Here is a 27077-nt window from a genome sequence, read left to right on the forward strand (position 1 = left end):
TCTATATTTGGAGTCAGTGTACTAAGTTTGGGGAATGTTTTTGGACTACAGCTCCCATCATTCCCGATTGTTGGCCATGGTGGCTTAGTCTGATGGAAATTATGTCCCACAATACACAGAGGGCAAGAGGTTCCCTACCCTAGCAATATACCTGTGTACATATACAATGAATTTCTCTTCCCACCATTGCTGATTAGTCAGGGTTGGAATGCAGGGCCCTGGCTTTCTAAGGGTGCTAATTCAGGTGGGACCAACTGGCTGGCTTTGAAAAAGGGAAGCAGGGGCACACCTGGTCGTTGCAGCTGACAGTTGTGTGTTTTTCTTAGGTTTCCTGCTGTTCCGAGACTTCTGCTTAAACCAGGTGGAGGAAGCCAAACCACTGGTGGAATTCTATGAAGAGGTGAGGCCCTGATTGTGTGTTGAGGGTGGTGGGAGAAAATGCTCTATTTCCTTCCATGCCGTCAAACCACAGTTTCCTTCCTTGGCCTGGCACACAGACTCCCCTCTGACATTGGTTCCCAAACTTGTCTTGAGCTGAGGAGTTGACTTTTCAAAGACCTGTTCAGAGGCCCCTTCAGGCCTTTTGACCCTCCTCTCAAAAAGCATATCTGAATTCTTGCTCACGGCAGCATGACTGGAAGCGGTCAGGGGGAAAGGAGCCGGGGGGGGGGGTGACAGAAGGCAAGGCTACTGCATCTCCTGTTTCAGGTTGGAAAACAAATACATGGAACCCCTGCGTTGCCACTTCGGGGCAGAGTGTGGTAGTTTCATTTTGCCAGGGGTGGGATGGGGTGCGGTGGGTATCTGGGGAACTTAGAAGCTTAAAAATGGGCAAAATATTTTATTAGAGAAGGCAAGACCCAGAAAGCTTTGCTGTTCTTTATGCTTTCTTATCGTATTATCCCTTTTATGTGTATGGTTTATGTCGTTTGCCCTCTCATAATTTAAAATAAAACTAGATTTAAAGGAGAACAATAATAATGAGGAGGAAAAGAAAAATGCTTGCTGTGAGATTTCAGCACACTGCTCTCCCTGTATCTCAGAGGTCGCCCACAGGGTGCCCTCCAGATTTAGTTGGGCTCCATCTCCTATCCGCCTCAGCCAGCATGGCCAATGGGCAGAGATAACGGGAGTTGTAGTCCAGCAGCTTCGGGGGGGGGGCTACAGGTTCCCCAGCTCAGGTGTGGGCTCAGCTTTTGTCTCTTTGACCTTGCATATGCATTCTATGGCACATTTTGTCAGCTGCCACCCAGCCCCTGTGGAAAATAATTAAGGTGGCAACAAGAGACTGCAAGCGCTCTCTCCAAGCACAGCCATTATTTGAGTTCTTTGGGTGCAAAACATGGTCCACGTCGACCATGTGTCTGTGTATGCCTTCTGAAGGGCCTTACAGAGTCTGTAGTCGGTGGGTAGGTTGCTGAGCCTTGTTACCTCTCCCCTTGCCCCATTCTTCATAGATCAAAAAGTATGAGAAGATGGACTCCGAAGAGGATCGAGCTATTAAGAGCCGCCAGATCTTTGACACATACATCATGAAGGAACTGCTGTCCTGTTCTCACGTGAGTGGCCCGAATGCTTGCTGTCACATGAGAGAGTCTGAAAAAACCCCTTGGCAAGAAGCATCATGTTTGCTTTGCAATCCCATTGATCAAGATTCTTTAAAAGATAATACTCCTCACAATGGGAGGAGCCAGATTCCCAGCATTGTCCATTGTCTCACAGGCTGTGTACTCTCCCTGGCTCAATAATTGTCACATACAACTCCCTTAGAACTACCCACCCCAGCTCTGAATCTCCTTTTCACGACTTCACTTTCCTCTACCATGCATGGGAAATGGCTCTTTCCTGTTCTGGGATGACCTTCCCATGAATGAATTGCAGGCAGCCGCTTAAGGCACCACCTTGTGAAATGCACCAGCGCCTTTGCTTCTCCCATTACAGTGGCAGCAAACAAACCATGGATTCTTCCACCATCAACCGTGGTTTCCCATTTTATCGGAACCAGGAGACCATAGTTAACAGCTTCAGAACAAGCTAGTATATCAAGCCAACTTCAAAACATGGTTTTATATGGGGGGAAGGAGATCAAACTTCAGGCCAAGGGCCACATTCCCTTGTGGGTAGCCTTCCAAGGGCCATATGCCAGTTGGTGGGCAGGGCCAGAGGTAAAATGTGGGCAGACTAGATGGCCCTTGGGGGTCTCTTCCAACTCAATAATTCTATTATTCTAGGTTGCTGGGGAACAATGGGTTTAGTGGGAGGTAGGGGCAGTGCGTGTGAGCCTTTCAGTATAGCAGGAGGCAGGCCTTCAGGAAGTCCCAGGGGGACATGATGAGAGATGAAACCAAGAAGCCACAGAGTCACACTTATTGGTGTAAAGTGCTGGGCCAACTATTGACAGTTTTTGAGGTAACCTGACACTTTTCAAGTTGTGCGAAGAGCAGGCAAACACTGATGCCCCCAGTGCCACATGTCAAACTGCGAAGAGGAGTGATTCAAAATGAGAACGAAAATGTCCTTCATTAAGTGATGCTCGGAAACCAAGAAAGTTAACAAAACGTGTAAATGGAACAATTTTATTCTGAATGGCCGACAGTCATAATTGTACTGTGTCAGGAGTTCCCACAGACGGCTTCAAAATCGCTGAGAGTCCTGGCACAACGCTTTTTTTTGTCAATTGTAGCAACTGTCATGCTAGATGCTGTATGATTTTTTAATTGCACTTTTATTGCTGCTTTTATTTCTTGCTTTGTATTTTGCTCTAGCATTCCATTAACATGGTCAGATAAAGACATGAAAGAATGGCAACAGGTTATTAATTAATTTATCTGACACAGTAAAAAAATCCACAGCTGAGTGCTGTGGCAGCGTACAGACAGGGGTTCCGGCTGCCCTGTTTCAGTTGCCTCCTCCCCCTCCGACGTCAGGATTTTCCTGCTCACCTTCATTCCCATGTTTTGACTGTCTCTTTCTCTTTTTTTGCTGCTTCCTCTTCCTCTCACTCTTGTCTTTCATGCTGCTAATCCTCTCTACTCCTTTCAAGTGCCTTCTCCTCCCATCACTTAAGCTCCTTCCCACTCAACTTTTGGTTGGACCACCAGTTCCTCAGAAGGATGGAGCAGCTGCTGAGCCCGCCTTTCACAGCTGCCACACCCGCCATTCTTTGGACTATCTGTTCAAAGCTTGCTGACCATGGTGGTCTACAGACCGCAGTTTGGGAACCTTTGTCTGTGTGTTTACTGGTAGTTTGAATTGCTTCTTGTTGTTAAAACAGGGGAATTTTTTTTTAAAAAAAACCTGATAGGTGAAAAGTGTTTGCCAAGCCCAAGAGCAACAGGCTTGTGCATCGGACAAAGGAGATAATTTATTCTGTTTTCCTGACATTTCCATAATTGTTTTATTTCTGCATTGTATTTCTGCCTTCAAGTGACGTAAACGAGCAAGTAACATGGAAATGAGTGCCGGACTTGTGCTATATTCCGCTATATTTCTAGAAGCAGCTAGCTAGGGAAATGCTGGGAAAGTGGAATACAGTGATATCTTGGTTTACGAACTTAATCCGTTCCGGAAGTCGAAAGCATTCTTAAACCAAGGCATGCTTTCCCATAGCAGCAGGGGACTCAATTTACAAACGGAACACACTTAGCAGGAAGCGAAACATGTTCTTATTCCAAGGCAAAGTTCACAAACCAAAACACCTACTTCCAGGTTTGCAGCGGTCTTAACCCAAGTCGTTCATAAACTAAGCTGGTCTTAAATCAAGGTACCACTGTAAACTGCTGTGTGAATGCAGCCAGTGCCTCTCTTTAACATGTCCAAGATTTGCTAGCCCTATTCCTGACCCAGCTTGTAAGCCTTCCCCAAGCTTTGTGCCCCAGTCCTGTTGATTTCCTTGTCACTGGGCTTCTTCAGTGGTCTCAGCATTAGAGCTGGAAGTCAGCCCAAGCTTTGTGCCCCGGGCAGGCACTATATCTTGATGGAATGTCTCTTTGGACAGCGATATATCCAGACTCATTGCCTTTTTCTTGTGTCCTCTCACAGCCCTTCTCCAAGACTGCCACAGAATATGTGCAGAGCCGCCTCAGCAAGAAGCAAGTGCCGCCTGACCTGTTCCAGGTAAATCCCTCCCCCTTGGGCTCATCCAATCTCGAATCTCATTTGCCCCAAGACTGGATGCACTTGCATTGGTAGACAGGGGCTGATGGAGCATGAACTCTGGCCCATTGCAACCAATTTCTTCTTAGCCTGTACAAGTGTCCCCACAGCAGGGGGAGAACCTATTTTCCTGTAACATTGCCAAACCCAAAGAAATGCAGACTCCATTTCCTTACAGCACTTGCTGTTGAGAATCTTATGGGGATTTCCACATCACTGAGTCCCGCAGGGGCCATGCGGATGAGAACGGGGACCAGTGGGTGGAAAGCTTTAATGGGTAGGTTTTGTTAGGCAGTATCCCAACAGGTTTTTGGCATTCATTCCTCTCTGCCCACTCTTCTGCCAGCCATACATTGAGGAGATCTGCGAGTGTCTGCGTGGGACTATCTTCCAGAGGTTCATTGAGAGGTGAGTGCTGAGGACTACAGGCTGTCCACAAGCAGAACCTGCAGCACCATGTTGCAGCATGGTATGCTCCTGTTTAAGGGGCCAGCCACACCTTTTCCAATACACTCCATTCCATTCCCCTTCCCCCTTGTGCATGGCGAAGCTTGAAAGAAGACGGGACAGTGCCTTTGAAGTTTGCAGATTTTCTTGGAATTAAGCCTCTTTGAGCACCATGGAACTTCCTTCTGAGCAAAAATGCCTAGAATCAAGCGAAGCAGGAGCGAGTTCTGTAGATGGAAAGAAGGCTCACTTCTGAGTTAAGCCTGCGTAGGGTTGTCTTGAAGGCAGGATGGAAGTTATATGTATGTGAATGTTCCCTGTATTTTCCCTTTCCCCTCCCTACACCCAGTGCTTCCTTCCCATAATACTGGGGTATAGGAGTCTCTGTTAAGGGGGCGGGGGGTGTTATTAGACTTGGAAAAGTTCTGGCACAGGGATTTGAGGAGGGGTCCTTTGAAAGTGGTGATACCCAGGGTTTGTGTTCCAGGGCCTGTGTGTTCTTTCTCTCATTTCTTCTCCCGTCTGTTCTGTTTTAGTGACAAGTTCACACGCTTCTCCCAGTGGAAGAATGTGGAGCTCAACATCCATGTGAGTGCCTGAGGAGGGAGGGCATTCCTGAGAGCTGCGGCGATAAAAAAAGAGCTGTCAAAAGACACTAAGCATGAACCTGCCTGCAGCCACATTGTTGCAGAATGGCAAAGTGTATAGGATTTGCAAAGTTGCTGGTCGTGTAGTTGGTGGGAGGTTGGTGGTGTGTGGGGGACTAATCCTTGCCTCAGGAAATTCACCGATTTAGTAGCTTCAGGGAAAACCAGGATTACGATCGTCTTCACTGGCTAAATGAGATGGGAGAATTTGAGGGTTTTTTGTCCATCATGAGAGCTTGAGAAGCAAGCCCAGTTTTGGCTCCCCAATAATCCGAGAGCAACTACCCCTAACATGGGATCCTCTGTACAATTCCCATCAGCCTCAGCCGGCACAGCCCCATCTGGAGAACCTCAGGCTGGGGAAAGCTTTCCTAGTGCTACCCACATGTGACACAAAATAACCTTGGATCATAATTTGAAAGCAGGATATGAGGAAAGGTCACTGTGGGTGAGAGGAGTGCCTGTGGAAGGCTATTCCTGTCTATGATGGGTAGACCCAGACTCCTGAAAGGGTAAAGGTGTTGCCAGCAACATGTTAACACTCTTGGTCTTGCTCTCCTCCCCCCCCCATCATGTTTGTTCATGCTCTCTGCCTTGTGGGACCCAGCTGACCATGAATGACTTCAGCGTCCACCGGATCATCGGGCGTGGCGGCTTTGGCGAGGTCTACGGCTGCCGGAAAGCAGACACGGGCAAAATGTAACGTTTCAAGTTTGGTTTGTCAAATTGGTATTCCAACAATTATCTGGGAGCCCAAGGTTGGTTAAGGAGACAGAGGGGGTTGCCATGTGGCCTTTGGCCATTGTCTTTTAGCCTAGCTTTGCTCCACATCATTGCTATGAAGCTATATGAAGTATTTACACATGGAAATGAAAAATGATATTATCCATCATTCTCTTTTGGTTTGTAATGGCCATGTTGGTCCTGGAGAACCAGGATGGTACCCTCTGATATCTCAGCTCCCAGCCAGCCCTGCTGCTCCCTGTAACCAGCATAAGTAGGCTTCTACTCACTGTCTGAGCCTCAAATGCAAACATAGCTTCCCAAGGGCCTTTCCCCAACTTGACTTTATTTTCTGGGGTACCAGATTGGTGCCTGCGCTAAACTCAGATTCTTCCAATGCACGTATGAAATGTTAGGAAACACAGTTTCTGCCTTCGTAGAGTCAGTGTCTCAGATTTTATTCTTTATTTACTGAGGTTTTGAGGTAGCTAACAGCAAAATGGAGCAAAGCCATTGAGTGTCATCTTAAAACAATATAATGAAAACAGCAGCAGCATTCATAAAGCAAAACTAGCACCCATTCAAACAAGAGGGGAAGCAGATATCATTAAAAAGTGGGTCAGATACAATAAAGACGGGTTTAATCCAGCTGTTTATTGCTTAGGGGGTGGCAGGTTCAGAGAATCATAGGGCTAGATCCAGAGTAAGTCAATTACATTGAAGCCCCATTGACATAAATGTGAAAAAATTAGTCATAACTTAGGGCTCATCCAGACTTTGCTTGTCCCGCTGCTTTCACCCAGGAAAACCTGATCTTATTTCTGAATTGGAGCAAACGCCAAAAAAACCTGGATGAATCAGGTTTTCTGCGGATTAATGTTTGCTCCAATTCAGTGCTAAAGAACCAAGTTTTCCTGGGCAAATGGAAAATTGCTCAGACCTGTGCTTTATAGGCAGGGAAGTGTAGACAAGCCCTGGGTGAAGTCCCACTGATTCCAATGGGAACTGGGCTTGTCTGTCTTGTTCTGGATCCAGCCCATCAAATGTTAGTGTTGAAAAGAGGCCATCTCATCAAGGTCCCCAGCTCAACCCAAGAACCTTACAATGCAGAATCTACTAACTGGCATACTTGGCAGTTCAGCCTTTGTTTCACTACCCCAAGTGCAGGAGAGTCCACCCACCCCTGTCCCCCACAAAGGAAGGCTCTTCTCATATAGGGGGAGCACAGTGAACATTAGCAGACACCCCAGGGACATCTGTGGTAAATCTCCTCTGTGGGAAACCAAAGAAGTGTTGGGGGGAGTTTAGTCATAGCAGGTGACTCAGGACTCAGATGGGGGTCGTGATGGGTGTAATTAAGGAAGTGCCAAGTGGAATGAGTTTGGTAGGTTTCCACAAAGGAGGCGCACAGGCTGTTCTGCGTGCAGGGATATCAGCAGGGGCGATTCCCTGGGAAGCAGCAAGACCTGGCGAGAGCAACACCGCAGGGTTGCAGCCTCTTCTTTCTCCTTTTGCAGGTATGCCATGAAATGTCTGGATAAGAAGCGCATTAAGATGAAGCAGGGGGAGACATTGGCCCTGAACGAGCGCATCATGCTCTCGCTTGTCAGCACCGGGGTGAGTCTGGCTACATTGAGCAGTTGGGGGTTGGGAGGCAGAGAGTAGGCAAGACCCGGAGTCTGCCCAGTCCAACAGGGAGGGGAAAGAGATCTGTCAAGTGGGCAGATGCGAATGCTTGGGCTCCTGTATTGTGCTTGCAATCAAAGCTATGATAATGCCGGTATAGACATGGCAGGTATTTTGAAGCACACACTGGTAATTAAAGGCAGGGGGGAGGGATGACGGTGATGAAGTGTGCTGGAGGTGGCATTGAGCATGTGGCTGGGAGTGTGATGCCTGCAGTAAACTAGCAGCAGGGCTGGGATGTGTGTAGGCAGCGCAGCGAATTATTATGCGCAGAGAAGGGGAGGGGAGGCAGTTCAATGTGCGCAACGGCAGGAGGAGGGCAGGAGGGGAAGAGAGAGGGGCAGGGCGGGGGCTCCCTGCGCAAGGGGCATGGGGGAACACAGGAGACCACCATAGGGGTTTGTGACAAGTTTGCGTGGGTGGGGGAGGTGGGGCAAAGGAGCCGACAGGCGACGTGACGGCTGTGTAGGAGTCGGTGCAAAACCCACGGCAGAAAATGGGGGGCGGGAGCGAGGGGTTAATGGAAGAGCTGGCAGAGGGAAGGAGGCAGTGGCGACGTGTGAGGCAAGAGGCCGAGGGCCCTGTTGAGCAATCAGTTCCCCCACGGTTATCAGATGCAAGCGTGCTCCTGTGTGTAGGGGAACTGTGGTAGGAAGCATGCATGTGCGAGGCATGATTCTGAGAGCGCAGAAGGGAAACGTGGAGCTTTCAGGAAGGCCTGTGGATTCCAGGTGTGAGCAGAACGTAGAGCGAGGGAACTCGTTCATGCACATGTGCATGCAGACTTGGTGATTCATTTATGTATTTTCCCCCCTCTCTTTTTTCCCTGCTGTGACTTGGTTCCTCGTGTCTCTGCCAGGATTGCCCCTTCATCGTGTGCATGTCGTATGCCTTCCAAACACCTGACAAGCTCAGCTTCATCCTGGACCTCATGAATGGTGAGAGCCAGAACCCGGCCTGTAGAGAGCCTCTGCCTCCCCCCCCTCCCCTCCCCTCACATGCTTCTCTAAGGGATCCACACACAGACGCGTCCCTGCCTCACCACTACTCCCCTCTGCCGATACTCAGGTTGTGTGCCTCACATGGCTGTCTGCTCCGTTTCCTGCAGGGGGTGACCTACATTACCACCTCTCCCAGCATGGGGTCTTCTCCGAGGCAGAGATGCGCTTCTACGCAGCAGAGATCATCCTGGGGCTGGAACACATGCACAACCGCTTCGTGGTGTATCGCGACCTCAAGGTGAGCACACCCCCCCCCCCGAGTGCTGCATCGTTCAACATCCTTTATCTAGATGTTTGTATGTCGCCTGCCAGGGCTATGCAGCCCTTTTGAGGCAATGGGTGTCGTCAAACAATTAATTAATTAATTGCAGCATTTATTCCTTGCCTTCCCTCCAAGGAGCTCTAGGGGGCTTACATGCTTCCTCCCCCCCCCCCCCCGCTCCCCATTTTACCCTCACAGCAACCCTGTGAGGTAGGAGAGAGAGAGAGACTGACTGGCCCAAGGTCACCCAGCAAGCTTCATGGCTGTGTGGGTTGGGATTTGAACTCCCCCCCCCCCACCTTTTGACAACTATGCCAAGCCAAGCTACACCAGGTTAAAAGAATAAAATTCAAAGAAGTCTAAAAACCTGGTTTTAAAATGGAGAGAGAAAAACCTCACCATAGGCTTCTCTTTCCACAAAGAGAGGCAATTTCTGCCTTCAGCGTGGGGTCCCTCGGTGTTGCACCTGTACCCACTGAAAAGAGAGTTCTCTAGTGCACTCTGACTTCATGGCAACTGCCTCTTACCCAGAGCCGTGCTTCCTCCTCCGCCGCCTTAGAAGCCAGTGCTGTGCTGTGTGCCATGAGTCGTTCAGGGTGGCAGCATTCCTCACTGGGGAATATCGGGATCTCAAGTTCTAACATCTATTTCAGAAAATGTGAGGCTTGAAAGTGTTTTTTATTTTACTGAAGGAGATTGTTGCCTTGATGGAAGTGCACTCCCACTCAAAATGCCTTGGGATTTGGTACTGTGGGTTATCAAAGCTACTTTTGACAACCCACTCGTCACCGTTGCAGGGCGGGATCTTGCAAGGTTGCTTGTCTTTTCCGTATCATGACCTCACTATGCCGCTCTTCAAAATTAAGCATACCCGCTGTAGGAATTGCTCCCTCTGTTTCATCGGTGCTGCTTCAGAGGCCCAGGCCAAAGGATGAAGGAGGAGGGTTTATTCTCTCCCCTACTTTCCCCAGCAAATCCTCTCTTCCCCCTAGCTGCCATTCATTGCTGCTCTTGTTCCCCCTGCAGCCAGCCAACATCTTGCTAGATGAGTTTGGCCATGTGCGCATCTCGGATCTGGGGCTCGCCTGTGATTTCTCCAAGAAGAAGCCTCATGCCAGCGTGTGAGTATCAGACAGGAATCTAATCCTCGGCCAGCAGCTCCGTTCTCTGTATCTCGACCTAAAACTGCTCCTGTCCAAGGGTCTTGATAAATGTCAGGACACCTTTTCCCCTTCTCCCTCAGCTGCAGGGTGAGCTACTGGAAGTTCCTCCACTGTTGCTTCCTCTAGCTTTTTATAGGTGTTAATTCCTGTATTATCTGGGGATCACAATATCACTTGTTCAACATCCACTCATTGGGACATTTGCCCTAAGGCCTCTGTCCAGTAATGGAGACCCAAAATATGGACCACAAAACTGGAACCTACAGATTACAGGCCTCAGATTCCGGTAGTGGATTCATCTGCAAAGGGGCTTTCTGATTCTGGGGTGTGTGAGATAGAACGAGCTAGTTCAGTCCCAATGCCCAGCTTGCACAGGAGCGAATGTCTTTATGTGATCACTTGTTCTTGGGAGATGCCGGTGTTGCAAGGAAAATGGCCCCTCTCTAACTTTTTCTGCTTGGAACCATTCGTATTTTGTGGGGAGACAATTCCTACAGGCCACAACTGTGGTTTAAAGGGGCATTGTAAGGAGGAATTAGTATCTGCCTCCATTTGCAAGCACATGCGTACCCAGATTCATAAGCGAATGCTTCTCCCACGTGAATGTGTGTATTTCGTAAGTGTACATAGATCTATTTGCCACTGGCCTGGGTGTTTATTTTTCCTGTATGTTTATTTTTCGAAAAGGATTCCTTACCCACTGACCTGTCCCTGCTGAGCCGCCCCCCCCCTCCCGACAGGTGCTGTGCTGTCTTTTGTAACTCTCAGTTTCCCTCCACCCCTGCAGTGGCACACATGGGTACATGGCGCCAGAGGTGCTGCAGAAGGGCGTTGCCTATGACAGCAGTGCTGACTGGTTCTCTCTAGGCTGCATGCTCTTCAAACTACTGAGGGGGTAAGTGGGGGAGAGCCAAGGTGGAGAAGAGTTTGCAGGGATGGGGATGGGAAGGAGGCCTAGCTGGCAGAGGGAGCCGTGGTTGAATTCAGAGGGTGCTGGGTTGGATTGATTGCAATGGGAATGGCAAGAATTGGGGGGAAAACGCCCTGAGATCTACAGGTATTGGGCGCTATACAAATTTAATTAATTAATTATAATAATAATAAAGAAGTGTTAGGGGGTGCCTGTGAGGCCTGAGTCTCCTTCTGACGCTCTCCTGGCTCTTCTTCTCAGGCATAGCCCCTTTCGGCAACACAAGACTAAAGACAAGCATGAGATCGACCGCATGACGCTCACTATGGTAAGGAAATGTTGTCAAGCTCAGTCAGGGATCAGCCTGGATCCCAAAGCTTCCAGGTGCTGAATTGTTCGCCTCTTGCCCCTCGGGTCTCCAAAATTTCAGATCTTCCCTTTGCCAGTCATCAGAGTTATACCCACGCTTTGCAGAGCCTGGCTGACCTATACTACATGTCAACTTGCCAGTTTCATGTGGACTTAGTACATATTCCCAAATAGATTCAGCATTTTGACATGAGGTTTTTCCTGAGCTGAACCCCCATTATTCTCCCTCGAAGTCAAATATCCCTACACTTCAGACCGGGTCCATTTCCGTGAGTTCCAGCACCCTCTGTTTGGTTAGCTGGGTGGCTCAGTGTGCGCATTTGTGTGAGGGAAGGAGGGAAATGGGTACGCAGAATTAAATTTCCCACTATTACTGTAAGTTATGCTACTGCCTGAAGAACATGAATAGATCGGGGACCTTCTATTTTTAGCACCGCACAGACAAATCACAAAGAAATTCCCTTCCCTAGGGAACGTGCAGAGACTGTAAGCAGATGCAGTTTGGTTGAACTCAACAATTACTGTTTGGCAAGGCAAGCAGCACAACTCTTGCCAAGGTGTCAGGCTGCTAAGCAGTGTCAGGCAAAGGTGCCATTAGAAATTTCTGGGCTGGGCATAAAAATGCTTTGTGCCAGTCCGGGGTGCGGCTGTCGGGAAAAGGCCCTTCCTCCATGCCTTTGGTGTACAGCTGTGGCGTGGCTGCAACTATTTGCTGTTGAGGTTAATTCAGGGCATGACTTATACAAAGTGTGTGGCAGGGGTGGGGTTCCCTCTTCATTTAGCAAAAGTTTATGGGTGGTTCTGAGGACTGCTGCTGCAGCTGCTGTTTCTAGAAAGTCCTAGATTTCGATTCTTCTTCCAGCAGAGCTCATGTGTATCACCCTAGATTTCCATGAGGGTGTAGGATCCCCCCCACAGCCCTTTTTGCACACACTAGAACCGGGTAATGCCGGCAGCGAGGGGAAGAGGGAGACAATACTGATCATCATGACAGACTCGGGTTTCGATGCATCAGCTGCCTAACTGTTTGACAGGCTTTTTGAGGCCTCATGGTGAGATGGGAGGGAGCTGAATGGGGTTTAAGGTGCATAAGAGGCAGCTTTGGATGTTTGCAATAGCCAAGCCACTTTTATCGTGCAAGGCAAGTTGTGGAGAAATTGTGCTTGTGGGCAAACTTAAAATAGGTGGGCAATTAAGATAGCTATTTTCAGATCCGTGCTTGCAGTGGTGGAGGAAGGGGGCGCAGGGAGTGTGGTTCGCCCTGGGTGTCATCGGGGTGTGTGTGTGACAAAACGGTTTTTTAAAAAAATTGGGCTCATGAAACTTTTTAGGAGTGACGTGGTGGCTTAGGCGCCTGCAGGTTCTGCGCTGCGTGAAACAGCAGCGTGGGACTTGCCTCTGCCTACTGCCTTTCCCTCAGCCGCCCTACAGCTGAGGGGGAGGTGGTGGAGAGGTTCCAAGCGTTGGAGATGCTTGTCCCGCCCCCGGCTGCAGAACACGCCCCCACACCAGGCACCCGAGCAGCTAGCTATGCCGCTGTGTGTGTGTGTGTGTGTGTGTGTGTGTGACAGAGAGAGAGAGAGAGAGAGAGAGAGAGAGAGAGAGAGAGAATGTTTCACAGTTGGGTTGGCATTTGATATTAAAACACCTTTTCTTCTGATGACAACTGAGGAGTCCTTTAGCCCACTGCCTCTCTCTCCTACACCTCTTGCCAGGAGTGTGATTCCGTTGCCACTGGATGAAAGTTGTCTTTCCTGAGGATTCTCTGTGGGCTCCAGGAATAGGATGGGCTTGTCCCTTCTGTCATAATGAATGAAATAAACCGACCCAATCGTTCTGCACAGCTTTGAGCCATGGGGACAGATTAGTGGGAGTAATGCCCCTAGATACCAAAGGACATTCTTCCTGTACAATAGGGATGAGGAAACTGTGGCACCTCCTCCCAATGTTGCTGGACTGCAGTGCCCATTATCCCTGAACATAGGCCATGCTGGCTGAGGCTGATGGGAGTTGGAGTCCAACAATATCCAGAGGGCCACAGGTTCTTAGACCCTAGCAGGATCTTTCTTACTCCAGATCCTTCCCATCCCTATTTCCATGATTAACACCCAGTGCCCTTTTAAAATGTGATGGGGAAGGGGTTGTTTTTGTAAACACTATGTATATTGTGTTTTTATATTGTGATTTTATGTTTTAACTGCCCTGAGACCTGCGGGTGTAGGGCGGTGTGCAAATGTAAGAATTAATAATGAGAATAATTCTGCCCTTCTCGTTCCCACAGGCTGTGGAGCTCCCAGACTCCTTCTCACCTGAGCTGCGTTCTCTGCTGGAGGGGCTGCTGCAGAGAGATGTGAACCGTCGGCTGGGTTGTATGGGCCGCGGGTGAGTCTCCGGGGGGAACAGCTGAAGCGCCTGGATGGGCTGTAGGGCAGGGATGTTGGTGGGGAGTGAGCATAGGCGCCGACTCCATGGGGCTTGAGGGGGCCCGAGCCCCCTCAAAAATTCGTTTGGGGGGGCTCCGCCCCCCAATAATCTCCGGCGCCCCTCCAGCAGAGCGCCATCGCCGCCCCTCCCCCAGCCCAAAATGCACAGGGTCGGGCTGCATGCCTCCTGCCCTCCCTCCCGAGCAAAAGCTCCACCCAATTTCCTTCGGAGCTGATTAATAGGCACAGCACGCTCTCCCCTATTCGCTCACGAGGAGGCGGCGCCACTTTATTTGCTTATTCATGAGCTTATTTATTATTCATAAGCTTTCCCGGCCCCCCCCCCAATATTTTTTATAAGTCCACGTCCCTGGGAGTGAGATTCCTGTGGCCCTCCAGTTGTTGCTGGACTGGTTGGTCAGCAGTCAGGGGAAACTGTAGCCCAAGCGCATCTGGGAGGCCATTGGTTGGCTGAGGGGATTAAGTTGCCCAACCTTCTTATACAAAGAATGCTTTCAGAATTATCAGTGGAGTGGAGTTTTGTTGTTTGGAACTCAGCTAAGAATAGTTCTTAGCTGGGGAAATGGACAAGCATGCTATTTCCAGGTGCTCTGGTTGCCACAACAAGGGCAGGTTTAAAATACATATATATCACACTCTACAGGACCAAGAAGTGCCTTCCATTTTTAAAAAGTATTTATGGCACAGGCTTAACATCCTGCTGTTAGCTTAGCTTTCCCAGGCTCCCTGCTTGCCCTGTTCCTCAGGTTCAGATTGAAGCCACAATCTGATAACTCAAATTTAGATGACCTTGAAGCAGAGGATGTACTGCGGGAGCTAAGGAATGCTCCGGCAACGTTATTCCTTTGTCGGCAAGGCTCTGGGCTTTCCATGTAGTGCCCTGTTCAGCGCAAGACCTAAGATAGGATCTGGAATTCAAAGAATCACAGAGTTTGCTTTCTTAAAAAAATCCAGTTTATGGCTTTTAATGGTTGCAGAGAAGCAATCGTGGACTAAATTGGCTGCTGTGTGCAAAATGTGCGCCTCATGTTACCCTGCACCCCAGCAGTCTGTCTCTTCCCCCTGCTGTCTTTTATTCTCCATTACTTCTGATTTTGTTAGCCTAGTTTTGATTTTTCTCAAAACATAAAATTTTCTATTACAACACTTTTCAGGTCTTTTCAGAGCTATGAATCGTTATTACTCACTTGCATATACAATATCTGTTGTAGGGAGAATGGCAGATGGGAGTCCCTGCCTAGGTACTTGCTGATTCACCCTTTCATAAAATAATAATGGAGCAAATTAAACAATCCTGCCCCAGAATAGGCTATTCTCAACTCTTGCGACGAATATATATAACCCAGAAACTGACGTGTCTCATGTAGGGACAAATCAGCTTTGTTTACATCCTGCATCTGATGAAGTCGGCTCTTTCCTATAAACGTTTGTGCTACGATGAGTCACTTAGCCTCCAGTTAAGGTGTGATGTGCAGACTTCGTGTTAACAGCGTTCTGTGGCTAGGCAATCCAAAATCTGTGTCAACAAGAGCTGTGTTCTTTGACTTGTATATAAGAGGTTTGCACATTTTCTGAAGCTGCCCGCCCCTGAATCTCTGATCATCTTTCTCTAGGTTCTGAGTTTTTAGTAAGCATAGCTCACATACTTTCAAATATATATTCAAAACCATAAGGACTACAGACTTGCCTGCCTTAAAAATGAGACCTGAACTTTTCAGAAAGCTGGATTCTGGGTGTAGAATCTAACTTTCTGAGAAGTTCAGATCTGCCCTTCTTCTGAGCACCTGCAGAATTGCAGTATTTGCCCAGCCCTACCTACCTTTAAGTTGCTCCATGTCTCTCTTGTCCTTTGTTTGCTACAGAACAGCTCAGGGTTGTTGGGTTTTTTGGCAGAGGGCAAAGAAGGCACACCAGGCTGAGTTAATCTAGGTGGTAAAAGTCAAGAGCTGCAGATGTGGTTAGGCCAAGCTAAATCCTGATGTCCTTTTAAACAAAACAAGTTTTCCTTCAAAGGAAATTGCTCAGCTGTTAGATGAACACAAAGGCAGCATTCCAGTTCTGTGTGGCTGTTCATGATGAAGCTGCTGTTCCCAAGCTTTTCTCTAGCCCCTAACTCAGGTAGCTGACAAGAGATAGTAATGAACAGCCCCCAGCCTCCCTCCCCATTGACCAAAGGGTGTAATAGTTCATACCGTCTGGTGGACACTGCATTGGCTACCCCTGCCCTAACTATTCAGTGCTCAAAGGGAGGAGGGAACTCTATGTAATCTGCAACCGTCTTTCCAACAGGGCTCTTGAGGTGAAGGAGAGTCCCTTCTTCCAGGGTCTAGACTGGCAGATGGTTTTCCTCCAAAAGGTGAGCAGGGCAGTTGGGAAGACAGTGGAGTTGCTGGGGATAAAGACTCTGCTCGGTCATCATGAATCATAGAGTTGGAAGGGACCCCAGGGGTCATCTAGTCCAACACCCTGCAATACAGGAATCACCACTAAAGCATCCATGACAGATAGCCACCCAACCTCTGCTTAAAAACTTCCAATGAAGGAGAGTCCACAACCTCCCATGAGAGTCTGTTCCACTGCTGAACAGCTCTTACTGTCATAAAGCTCTTCCTGAAGTTTAGTCGGCGTCTCCTTTCTTGTAACTGAATCCACTGGTTCAGGACCTAGTCTTGAGAACAGAAGAGAACAAGCTTGTTCCCTCTTCAGTGTGACAGCCCTTTAGGTAGTTGAAAATGGCCATCAGGGAAGGAAGGAATTGTAAGGGATAAGCGACTCTCCTCTGCTCCTTGGTTGACTTTCCCCCCATCATGTCTTCACAGTATCCGCCCCCCTTGATCCCACCACGCGGGGAGGTGAATGCAGCTGATGCTTTTGACATTGGCTCCTTTGATGAAGAGGACACCAAAGGCATCAAGGTATGTGGGGGGGGGGGGCAGCCCTTAACCTACTCTCTGCTAGGGCAGCTGCAGCTTCCTCCTCTTCTCTTTGGTTTGAACATGCCTCTACATTAATTAATTAATTAATTAATAATAAATGCATCTCCCATTTTTCTTCCAAATGTGGCACTCAGAGCAGGTTTGATTACAAATACATGGTGTGGGCTTCAGCAGCAAAGTGGAAGCAGCAGCGCTAATGGGTGGAACTGCACTGTAGGCTGCAATACTATGTTCTGCTACTAGGGAATAGGATAACGCAGACAAATGAATGTTACTGACTGATTTGACAAATGAATGTTACTGGACTGATATGTTGGCTTCAGTCCATCTAGTTCAGCACCTTGTCTCCGACACTAAGGTCAGCCACAGACCACTGGGAAACTCACAAGCAGAGCATGATGGAGATAGACACCCCTTCTCTCTCTCTCTCTCTCTCTCTCTCTCTGTCGCCTTCAGTAGTTGGAGCTATACTGCCTCTGAACATAGAGGTTTCATTTATCCTGGCGAACAGCCATGCATGTGTTTAAACCTTTGAAGAGCTACTTGGGTAGTGGCCAGCATGTCATCTTTGGTAATGAAGTCCACAAAGTAAATAGCACATAAGACGGGGATGTTCAGCCTTAGCCAAACTATTCCTTATATGTGGAAGAAGTTTGTCATACGATTGCTGCATCCCCTAGAACCTAAATCTACTGTTCTGAACAGCAAACTTTGGGAGTGTTTTGAGACGTGTCTAACAACCCAGCGGTTCTCCAAATGCCTTAGGTACCAGGGCAAGCAGAATTTTGTGTAGAGGGGTTTACCGGACTGAGAAAAGTTACTTGACTTTAAGCCAAAGCGAGTTGCAAAGTAAAGAACAGAAATCACACACACACGGCAATAAAGAACTTTACAATGTGCATCCATAGATAAATATACGAAGCATGTAGCCCACTAAAAGGAAGACCAAAAAAAGAGGCAACAGACATAACTAAATAACCTCCAAATTAAGGTTCAAGGGGCTGGGTAAATAAAACTGGCACCTAAAGGCAAACAATGATGGTGTCAAGCTTGCTTCCCTTGGGAAGCCACCATTGAAAAGGCCCGTTCTTGTGTCACCACCCTCTCTGCCTCTCTTGGAGAGAGCAAACACAGAGTGCCCTCAGATGATGAGTGCAGGACCTGGGTTTGTTCTGGAGGGGAGAACTCCTTTAGGTGGTGGGATCCTGAGCTGCGTAATGGTTCCCCCCACCTCTGCAGGCAGGATAGGAGAGGTGTTGTGTCTGAGTTGGTTGGGAAAGAACTGGAGAGAGCTGAGATCAGCTGGGAAGTGATTAGGGAAAACCTGGTGGGTTTCGGTTTTAGTGCCTAGAAGAGGTGGTGTAAGTCTGGGAAGGTGGAGAAGTGCAGAAGGCAGAGCCAGAGAGAATATCCATGTCAAATACTTAAGATAGAAAGGAAGAAATGGGACTCACCCCAAACCTCCACAGTAGAAGAATGCTGCTGGATCAGACCAAAGGCTATAGTTCTGCATGCTGCTTCCCAGTCGGATAGACCTCTTAGAAGCCCACAAGGGGGGCACGAGGGCAGTAGCCCTCTCTTGCTGTGGTTTCCCTGGCAGCTGATATTCAGAGCAGGGGGACTGTGCCTGTTACCCTGGAAACAAGGGCTCACTTCTCATTCCAGCTGTTGGACAGTGACCAGGAGCTCTATCGCAACTTTCCACTCACCATCTCGGAGCGTTGGCAGCAGGAGGTGACAGAGACCGTCTTTGACACAGTCAACGCAGAGACTGACAAGCTGGAGGCTCGCAAAAGAGCCAAGAACAAGCAGTTGGGCCATGAGGAAGGTGAGACCCACGGCTGGTAGGACAAGTGGCAGTGGGTTTCCTCATTCAGGCTAGCTCTGCTCCATGACCCAGTCCTCCTCAGCCGCCATTGCCACCCAGCTCTGCCTGCCAGTTTGCAGGGCACCTGCTTTTGGACACTCTTGGCTGCAACACCCACTATGGAGAGAAGACATGGCTGGATGACTTGGGTTGTTTCCCCCTGAACTGTTCCCTTTGGTGTCTCCTTGTTTTGTTTCTTGTGGGGGTTTTTGTTTTGTTTTTGCCTGTCCTTGATGCTCTTCTCTTTGCCATTCCCGTACACAGATTATGCCCTGGGCAAGGACTGCATCATGCACGGCTACATGTCAAAACTGGGGAACCCTTTCCTCACACAGTGGCAGAGGAGGTACTTCTACCTCTTCCCAAATCGGTTGGAGTGGCGTGGAGAAGGAGAATCCCCGGTAAGAGGAGATCTTTCCTCTAAGGAAGGAGGGGAGGGGGAAATGGCAGGTTTGGGGTGAGGGTGGAGAGTCTTGCGATATACAAGTGGGAGAGCCTAGGTTTGTCTCATATGGGTTTGGGGCAGGGCAGGATTAGGCATTGATTGCAGTGCCTGGAGGATGGGATTATGTGGAGGTGGGCAAGGGATGTAGAATGCATGTTTAACCTGGGGTTATATAAGTGGCTCTTTCTTTGACCAAAGATGTTTTGGACCCTACAACAGCAGTCGCTGCTCACCATGGAAGAGATCCAGACTGTTGAGGAGACACAGATAAAGGATCGAAAGTGCATCCTCCTAAAGATCCGGGGTGGCAAGCAGTTTGTCCTGCAGTGTGACGTGAGTTTTTCCTCACATTGCCTCTCCTAGAAGAAAGTCCAGAGGTTGCCAAAAATTGGTGATGGGCAGCCCCCAGTTTCCCTTGGCATGGTTTGATGACTGGACAGGACTTAGGATAATATAGCACATCTTGACTGTTTGAAGTGTTTCACGTACATTATCTCAGTAATTCTTACAAGGCCTTTGTAAGACGGGACCATTGTTGTCCCCATAGTGCAAATGGGGGGCGGGGGCTGAAGCTGAGAGAGAACTTTGCTTGCAAAACCCCACCCAGTGAATACATGGCGGAGGCAAGATTACAACCTGAGGCTTCCTGATTTCACGGCACTGTGGTCTAAACCACTGAGCCTAGGGCTTGCCAATTGGAAGGTCAGCGGTTCGAATCCCCACAACGGGCTGAGCTTCCGTTGCTTGGTCCCAGCTCCTGCCAACCCAGCAGTTCGAAAGCACGTCAAAGTGCAAGTAGATAAATAGGTACCGCTCCGGTGGGAAGGTAAACGGCGTTTCTGTCCACTGTTGTGGTTTCGCCAGAAGCAGCTTAGTCATGCTGGCCACATGACCCGGAAAAACTGTCTGCGGACAAACGTTGGCTCCCTCGGCAGGTAAAGTGAGATGAGCACCACAACCCCAGAGTTGTTCGCGACTGGACTTAACTGTCGGGGTCCTTTACCTTTACCTTTTTATGCTACACTAGTTCATGGTCTTATTTCTGTACCTGAGATTAATAAAAATCCTGCTGAGGTCACATTCTACATGTTTGGCTGGGCTTGCCTAAACAAAACTATGTTAAGCAGGTGCTGAAAAGAATGCAGCCTGATGTCAATAAGCAGGGAGTTCCAAAGGGTTGAGTACTGCCACACTGAAAGAGCAATTTCTTACAAAGGACTTTATGTGACACCTGTAATGGTGCCAGTTCCACAAATTGAAGCAAAGTAGACTACAGTGGTACCTCGGGTTACAGACACCTCAGGTTACAAACACTTCGGGTTACAGACTCTGCTAACCCGGAAGTAGTACCTCAGGTTAAGAACTTTACCTCAGGATGAGAACAGAAATCACGTGGCGGCGGCAGCGGGAGGTCCCATTAGCTAAAGTGGTGCTTCAGGTTAAGAACAGTTTCAGGTTAAGAACGGACCTCCGGAATGAATTAAGTTTTTAACCAGAGGTACCACTGTATTCCCAAGCTGTTAAAGGCTTTATATATAAATAGTGACACCTTGAATGGTAACAAATCAGCAACCAGTGCAGATCTCAGAACAGAGGTGTAATATGATGGCAGGATCTCTCTCCAGTCAGCAGTCATGCTGCAGCATTCTGCACCAACTGCAATTTCTGGATCAAGCACATGGGAAGGTCCACATAGAGCGGCAGTAATTCAGTCTTGAAGTCAACAGTGCCTGTGATTAAGCTCTCCTGGTCCAGGAACGACCATAGTTGTCATACCATATGCAGCTGGTAAAAGATGCTTCTAGCTCCTTAGGGTACCAGAAGCACTCAAACATTGTGTGCCTGCCCCTTCAAGAAGAGAGCAACTCCATCCAAGGTGGACAAATGACAAATTTCTCTGACACAGGAAACACCCACGGTGCCTTCATCCTGCCAGGATAGATTGATAGTGGAGGGGGCTTGCTTACATTCCTGAAGTTTGCAGCTTGTTTTAGTCACTTGGAGGTATTAGGCCAACACCTTTCTGAAGTTGTGTTCTTGATTTGGTAGGTTGTTCTGGTCAGATGAGATCAGGGGAAGGGTTGATGGTCCTTTCTTGCAGCTGAATCAAATTTGAATCCTCAGGTGTAGGATGAATCAGAGGCACAAGTATATTGCAGCTCTTTGTGTTTGTTTCTCATTCAAATCTGAAACAGATCTTTTCAAGTCTACCCTCACAAGGGGGTGAGCAAGTGTGGGGAGCTTAGGAGAGCCAAAAGAGGAGATAAGAGTGAGATGACAGAGCAGAAACAGGAAGTGTAAAACAGTTGTGCTTCCTGTTCTCCCTATTTAACTCGATGGCCTGTGTTCCCTTCCTGTTCTGTGATTTCTTGAATTCTATGGTCACGAGGTCCCCTACAGGCTACTGGAGGAGGGGGAGCCCCTTCTCAATCTATGGGGAGGGGGAATGTCCTGTTCAGTTAAGAAAGCTAGTTCACATTTTAGAAGACTATAAATAGGGCGGTGTGTGCTTTGCATCAAAAGAAGAGATTTCTCTACAACCAGAATAATTATATGTATTCATCAGATGTACAGAATATAGCTGAAGCTGCATAATTCTCTTAGAACTTGTTCAAGCCTAGAGGAGTTGGAGTAGCGTGTGTTATTGTATTGGGAGGCAAGGACTTTGCGTGGGTGCAAGAGGTTTATCCCTTTGCTGGAAAACCCATCTGCAGTGCAATCCTAAACTTGCCTACTCTGAAGTAGGCCCCACTAATTCAGTGGAGTTTTCTTTTCCCCAGGCAAGTTTGTGTAGCAGGGATACCTAACCCACGGGCCAAATCCATCCTCAAGAGTGGATACACGCACATACCTAGCCCCGAAATAAATTGACGATTGAATTTGTGCTATTTTTTAAAGCCTGCATTTTTGCTGAGGTGTCCCTCACTGTCGCTGTGATGGTCCTACTGCAGGCAGCCTAGCCAGCATCCCCAAAATTGGGTGCCTCTGCCTTGACCATCCAAAGGCACCTCTTCTCCCTCTCTCATGCTGCACTGTTGATAGGTCTATAGTACTCAGGAATCTATATGTTTTTAACAAAGGCCATATTTTGAATTAAGAGAAGGTTAATCATTGGCTGCATCCATTGCCTCACTCCCACATGACCCCATATACAGGCAAGCACCTCTTTAAGCCCTCTCTGGTCCAGTATGAGTAGTCATAGGGGCTTTGGCAGTCTGCCCTATATTGTTCCCCTGAGATCTGGCTTTTATGCGCAAGCCAAGCGACAGGCAAATGTGACTGAGCAGTTGTGATGCATAAGAGGAAATCAACACAAGTAATATGTGTGGGGATTAAACAGCCTTTTGCCTGAGTGTTGGTCCATGCAGGAGAAGAGCATCCTAGGTGAACAACAAGATGCTCCTTATGATCAGGAGCTGTGCTGAGAAACTCTTTACCTCTGGCTTCCTATTCCTTCTCTACAGAGAGAAAGTATTGGTGCTAATGGGCTGGCACAGAGAGGTGCCATTAGGAAATAATTCCAGAAAGCATTATCCATTTGTCCACAGCTTCCAGAATTTTAGTCTGGTGGTTGTTTTCTGACAACATTCAGAACATTTAAAAACAATCACATGCTTGCACAGCTAATGATGTCAAGGGGTTGCCAAGAACAGTATCTTCCAGCCGTCATAGGCCTGGTTAAACAGGAATGTTTTTAAGTTGCTCCCAAACCTTAATAATGAGGGAGATGGATGCATCTCGCCAGGGAGGGTATTCCATAAACCCAGAGCCACCGCTCAGAAGGCCCTGCCTGAGTAAGTGCCAACTGGGCACCAACCAGTTATGGCAGCACCACTCCCAAGCCGATTGTAAGGTCCAAGGCGATTGATACCCTCTCCTGCCCTGAGCAAAATAATGGCTGCTGCCTTGTATTCCTTTGTATTCTAGTGGTCCTCATGCTAATCCTTTGTCTTTCCTCCTCCAGAGCGATCCGGAGTTGGTGCAATGGAAGAAGGAGCTGCGCGAAGCCTACCAGGAAGCCCAGCAGCTGCTGCAGAGGGTGCCCAAAATGAAACACAAGCCGCGCTCTCCGGTGGTGGAGCTCAGCAAGGTCGCTCTGCTCCAGCGCAGCAGCAGCAGCACCAACGGCCTCTGACCCTCCTTGACTTCCTCTCCCATCCTTAATTTATTTGGCTGGGTTTGTCCACCATCCCCACCCTCTTTCCTGTCTCCTTTCGCTGATCATTGTGATGTCCACCCCAGCCCCCTGGGGTATTATAGTGAGGGGGTGGGGCATCCAGAAGGTGTGGGACAGACCTCCCTCTCCCCATCCCCCAGCACAGGGGAACCAATACCCATTTGAGGGGAAGGAGCCTGGTTGGCAAGGTGGATGAGCGTCTACCCCACCCCCCTGCCCCCCACGAAGGAAAGCTGGGATTAAAGCCCTGCCTCTAAATAGGACCAATGGAAGGAGATGCCCTGAGGTGTGCCACACATCTTGTGTCCTCCCTGCTTCCTCCCCTGTGGCTGCCAGACATGCGCTAGCGCACTCACGAGAGAGCCTGCTGGCTTAGGCCTTGCTCCCCATGGAGTGGCTGGCAGGGCATGTCCTCTCAGGTGAGTGAGTCCCTTCACACCAGCTTCAGGTGAAGAGACGCATCGGCACAACAACCCGTGTCCCCAGCCCCTTTTCTTTCCAGCGCCAGGCTCTGGCGTACGGTTCCACAGCAGGCCCCCTGCAGAAAGGGCACCCTGGTTCTGGCATAGATGGGATAGCTCAAAAGAGTGTATTTCCCGCCGCCCGTCACTCACAGAATATCGGCTAGGCAGCCACTGTGCCATAAGCAATCCCCTTCAGCATTGGCTGGGTTTGCACTCTAGAGTGTGATAAGGAATTGCCTTGAAACTCTTACACTGTAACGAAAATGTCTAACAAAAAAATGAAGGCTTGCTCCTGTTCTGTTCTCTTCCCTTCGTCCCCGAGTTCACGTCCTGAATCCTTCCCTACCACCCTCTTCTGGTCCCACCAGTTGCCATTCCAAATCCTGAATTCCTGACCTGGGGCAGCAGCTGCTGCTGCTGCTCTTGCTGCCGCCTCAGAGTTGTGGCCTGCCCTCTGCCTTTTGCCACCCTGCTCTCCCAGGCATTCTCTTATCAACTGTGCCAAATTTCAAGATTATTGTTGTGCCCTTCCCAGTTGGCCCCGTGGAGTCTGCAAAAAGTCGTACTCCCTGGGGCCGAATCTGGACAAGCTCCTTGCGTTTGGCTTGCCCAGTCTCTGTACTATTGCCTCTGAATCTTCTCCTTGGAGTGGGATGAGAACTGCCTCTTGCTCTGCTGTCTCTACTGCCAAATGCCCATCTTGCTTTGCTGTGGAAAGAGGGGAGGGGCAGCAGGTTTCATGCCAAAAGAGATTTCTGAGCTGCCTGGCCCCTCTGCTCTCAGGGCCTCTCTGGGCTGAGCCTGGAGTGGGGGGAGTGGGGGGGGTGCGGTCACTGGAAGCTCGGCCTGGATGAGGCCCTGTGCCAAGTCCCAAGTGTCTGAAGGATTCTGTAAATATCTTTGTGCCAAGGGGGGGCCTGGCTGGGTGTGGAAAAACTAGGCCCATTCTGCCCCTCCCTTCCAGTATCCCTCTGTATTAACAGCTCCCCCCACTCACCACCTCCCCTTCCCCTAGCAGTGTTACGGATTCTCCCACAGGATGGGGAGAAATATCAAGTTGAATTGACCCTGTACCCCTCCTCCTCCTCCTCTTCCCTCCATCTGCGGTTTAACAGAGGGGTTAAGGGTAGGTGGCTTTCGGTTGGGGATCAGGTCTCTCATCCCCATGGTGTCATGCCCCAAGCGCATGCGATTGCCTCTGCTGCATGCCCCCCCCACTCCGCCTCATGTGATGAGTTTTTGCCTGTTCTGCTACATGGCTCCCACATTCCTCCCAAGGCGATTGGCCCTGGGAGGGGGAGGGGTAGAGCGGGAGCCCCCCCCCCCCTTTCCCTGCAGTGTTTGTAAATATTGATCTCTGGTTTGTCTCTCTGGGTTATTATTATGGATTTTTTGCCGATTTTTGAATGTGATTTTAATGAGTGGGATAAAAAGACTGTTTTTATAATAAAAAAAATCCAAAACCCACAAAGCTTAGAAAAATGCAGGCTCTTCTGTGGCTCTCGGCACCAGAATGCGTAAAACGTGTCGCTGACGTAGATTGAGTTGGGCTGTCGGCTCAGGGTTGTCAACTCCAGCTCTTCCAAAGCTGGTATCCAATCCAGGTGTTTTAAGAATACAGCCTCCATTAGCCCCAGTCAACAAGACCAATTGTCACAGATAGTGGGAGCTGTAGCCCACCAGGTTGGGGAAGGCTGGTCTATGGCAGAATCCAGCCCCAAGACCATGGAGACTGAAGCTGGGACCATAGGCATGCAGATTGTGTGTTTTCCATGGTGATATGGGTGCTCCGTTTCCTTTCTCTGGAGCAAGGATGAGAAATTTTTTGTCTTCCAGGTGTTGCTAAACTACATCTCCCATCAGCCCCTGTCAGCATGGCCATTAGTCAAGGCTGATGGGAACTATAGTTCAGTAACATCTGGCGGAGCAAAGTTTCCTCACCCCTGCTCTAAATTGAAGCATCCATTTAGGAATCTATGGTAGGAAGCACACAAATATGTCAAGAAATTCTTGCATTATAATAGGTGACCAACCAACTCTCTCCTATGGGTCTCAAGCTCCAACGTAATATAGTGCATCACTAACAAACCAAGTCCTTCTGCTGTCCCCATAGGATAAACAAAGTGGTGGGAGAACATTTCTGATATCCTCAATATTGCCATGCTTCACACAAAAAAAGTTTTCTAAGGAATACTCCAGCATAAAATAGCTAAATTAGAATTTATCATCAAATTCAGTTCTGTTCAATTTGGACCTAATGGGGACTGTGGTTCTCCCCTGCAAACATGGTATGGAAGTGCTGAATTAGCATTGCATAGTAAATGATTCATGCCCCACTCTTCCCATAGAACCCATATGGGGGGTTTCATGAACTACAAAAACTCTCAAATAGGAAAAAAAACACACACCTTAAAACACTAGCATCAATAAACAGCAAAGAAAGATCAATAGGATTATAGTGACTGCAGCTGAGAGTACACCAGTCTGTGCTTATCTTGTATACATTTGAGCTCTGCACAAAAAACGTCACAGACCTGCTGCAACCCTTTGCATTTTATAGCCTCTTGGACCTGCTGTTTACATTTCCCCCTCTACAGCTATGTGCATGTATATATTATCTGTCAACTGAGGATAACACTTCATGCATCTGATGTCGTGCGTGCTAGTTCATGAAAGCTTCTGCCACAACAAATCATTCTTGAAGGTGCCACAAGACTTGCTTGTTTCTGATACAAGAGTCTCAATGAACTTACCAAAACAAACTGAGCACAGCCGGGCTGGAGCTTAACACAACAGCTGGAATACTTTTCTCTCCATAAAAGACCTTCATGGCCCAGTGGAATTCCATTTCCCCATCCCTCTTAACAACATTTGATAATAATTTAATAGCATCTGTTTGAGGCAGAAGTGTAATGGGGAGCTTTTCACAATCTAAAGTAAGCCATGTTGGAGTAAGCTGCCCTGTTGAATTTCTGCCCATCACAGAACTCTTAAAAGCCAATGGAACCCTTCTCTGTCAAAAATGGAGAGAAAGACAGGCTGGGGTGTATGACTGGAGGTGTAGGGTTTATGATTCACAGAGCACGTTTCTTGACTCTTGAGAAAGGAAAGGTTGCCTTGCTGTTTTAAAGGTGCCTCCTCTACACTTCCTGTACTACATTTTTCTAGGCCTAGTCATGGAAGGCCTGTTTACTCCATGACAGGTGAAAACAACTTCAGGTTTAACTGGGTGCCAACTACTTTGTTACTTCAACCACTGAACAAGTCTGCAACAAGGCAACACTTCCCCAAGCAGGTAGAGAGCAGGTCCTGCATGTGAAAACCTGAGGGAGCCATTACTGAAAGACTGTTAGTACAATAATCATATCCATGTCTACTCAG

The 27077-nt window shown here is 48.6% G+C and overlaps 1 protein-coding gene across 2 annotated transcripts in view; it reads left to right on the plus strand.

The window, feature by feature from the left end:
- The window catches only part of GRK2 (G protein-coupled receptor kinase 2), a 38913-nt gene extending 13746 nt beyond the window's left edge, over positions 1-25167 (plus strand). The window contains exons 3-21 of one of the 2 annotated variants that reach the window (XM_081168989.1): positions 327-400; positions 1458-1559; positions 4042-4116; positions 4502-4563; positions 5139-5190; positions 5857-5948; positions 7490-7589; positions 8518-8596; positions 8767-8897; positions 9948-10042; positions 10872-10979; positions 11256-11322; positions 13645-13745; positions 16097-16163; positions 16627-16722; positions 18409-18571; positions 18875-19011; positions 19254-19388; positions 23020-25167. In XM_081168989.1, coding sequence (XP_081025115.1) covers positions 327-400; positions 1458-1559; positions 4042-4116; positions 4502-4563; positions 5139-5190; positions 5857-5948; positions 7490-7589; positions 8518-8596; positions 8767-8897; positions 9948-10042; positions 10872-10979; positions 11256-11322; positions 13645-13745; positions 16097-16163; positions 16627-16722; positions 18409-18571; positions 18875-19011; positions 19254-19388; positions 23020-23190 — 1907 coding nt within the window. In that variant the 3' untranslated portion in view covers positions 23191-25167. The remainder of the gene's footprint in view (positions 1-326; positions 401-1457; positions 1560-4041; positions 4117-4501; positions 4564-5138; positions 5191-5856; positions 5949-7489; positions 7590-8517; positions 8597-8766; positions 8898-9947; positions 10043-10871; positions 10980-11255; positions 11323-13644; positions 13746-16096; positions 16164-16626; positions 16723-18408; positions 18572-18874; positions 19012-19253; positions 19389-23019) is intronic. The other variant, XM_081168990.1, reaches the window with a different exon arrangement.
- Positions 25168-27077: the final 1910 nt, after the last annotated feature.

This window comes from Podarcis bocagei (genome assembly GCF_964188305.1).
Source record: "Podarcis bocagei genome assembly, chromosome: 1".
In the NCBI taxonomy this organism is placed as follows: domain Eukaryota; kingdom Metazoa; phylum Chordata; class Lepidosauria; order Squamata; family Lacertidae; genus Podarcis; species Podarcis bocagei.